This window comes from Helobdella robusta (genome assembly GCF_000326865.2).
Source record: "Helobdella robusta unplaced genomic scaffold HELROscaffold_34, whole genome shotgun sequence".
NCBI classification, from domain to species: domain Eukaryota; kingdom Metazoa; phylum Annelida; class Clitellata; order Rhynchobdellida; family Glossiphoniidae; genus Helobdella; species Helobdella robusta.
Genome location: NW_008704659.1, coordinates 29,452 through 30,722, shown reverse-complemented (window position 1 = coordinate 30,722; position 1,271 = coordinate 29,452). Strand labels below are relative to the sequence as shown.

Below are 1,271 nucleotides of genomic sequence, written 5' to 3'. Positions count from 1 at the left end.
AGTAGTAGCAATAATAGTAGTAGTATTACCGTTAAAATGGCCTTTGAAGAACCACCTTAATTCCTCTGTGGACATCATATGCAGCGGGTCCAACTTGTGTATGTTTATCTCATCCACCAAGTATTCAGTGTAATGTTTTCTGGCGGAAAAATTGAATGGACGAATGAATGTATGGATGGATGAAGGAATGAATGAAAAAATGAATGAATGAATGAATGAATGAAGGAATGAAGGAATGAATGAATGAATGAAGGAATGAATAAATGAGTAGGTATCCGTCATTCACTCGGGACTCATTCACTCGTTCATTCATTCGCTCACTCACCGGCACATCCCGGCATACCCCTCGAGGGACTCGCCCCCACAGGGTCCCTCCGTGCGGTCGTCCCTCATCAAAGTCACGTGACATTTCATCGGCAGCGATGATGACGATGACGTTCTTGAGAACGCCGATGGTGATGATGATGATAGTGGTTGTTGTAGTGCTGGCGATAGTAATAAGGATGATGATGATGACGACGATGACCAATGTGACGATGATGATGATGATGATGATAATTTCTTGTATGATATCCCGTTCTTCTGTTGCCGAATGTTCGAATGAAATATGAAAATGTATAAAAACTGAATTAAAAATATAAAAACAAGATGGAAACTGAGTGAGAGAGAAAGAGGAGAGAGAGAGAGAGAGAGAGAACTTGAGAAAAAAGTGAGAAAAAAAGAGAGAGAAGGAGAGGGAGAGAAGTTACTTAAGAAAGCAGGCAATAATAGCAATGACATACACAAACGCCCGCAATAACCAAGAATTGGTTTGCATTTGAACTCGGCCAGACTGCAATATACAAGACAGGTAGAACCTCTTTAACCAGTAGGCCATCCCACAATTCAACGATTCGTGACATACCTCGAGAAAGTTCTGTAGTGATTTCACGTCCATATCCCTAAGGCGATCTAGACAATTCCTCGGATGCTTGCAATGAAGACCTTTCTGTTTGGTTGTTCGGATTCCAACAGACATACAAACAGACATACAAACAGACATACAAATAGACAGACCTACACACACTTACTAACACACATTTCCAGATAGGCATACGAAAAAGATGTACAAACAAACACATACATACGAATATACAAACATATACAAAAACATTGAAAAACAAACCTACAAACAAGTAATCAAACTTGCATATATATACGCATACATATTCACCAATAAACAAACAAAAAAACACACACAAAAAACACACGCATTACAAACACATACATAC

The 1,271-nt window shown here is 39.3% G+C and overlaps 1 protein-coding gene across 1 annotated transcript in view; it reads right to left on the bottom strand.

Moving 5' to 3' along the window:
* Window positions 1-1,271, bottom strand: part of HELRODRAFT_175488 (hypothetical protein) — a gene marked incomplete at both ends in the record, with an annotated part of 4,563 nt that overhangs the window by 1,919 nt on the left and 1,373 nt on the right. The window contains 3 exons of the mRNA XM_009022920.1: window positions 56-139; window positions 326-439; window positions 858-988. Coding sequence (XP_009021168.1) covers window positions 56-139; window positions 326-439; window positions 858-988 — 329 coding nt within the window. The remainder of the gene's footprint in view (window positions 1-55; window positions 140-325; window positions 440-857; window positions 989-1,271) is intronic.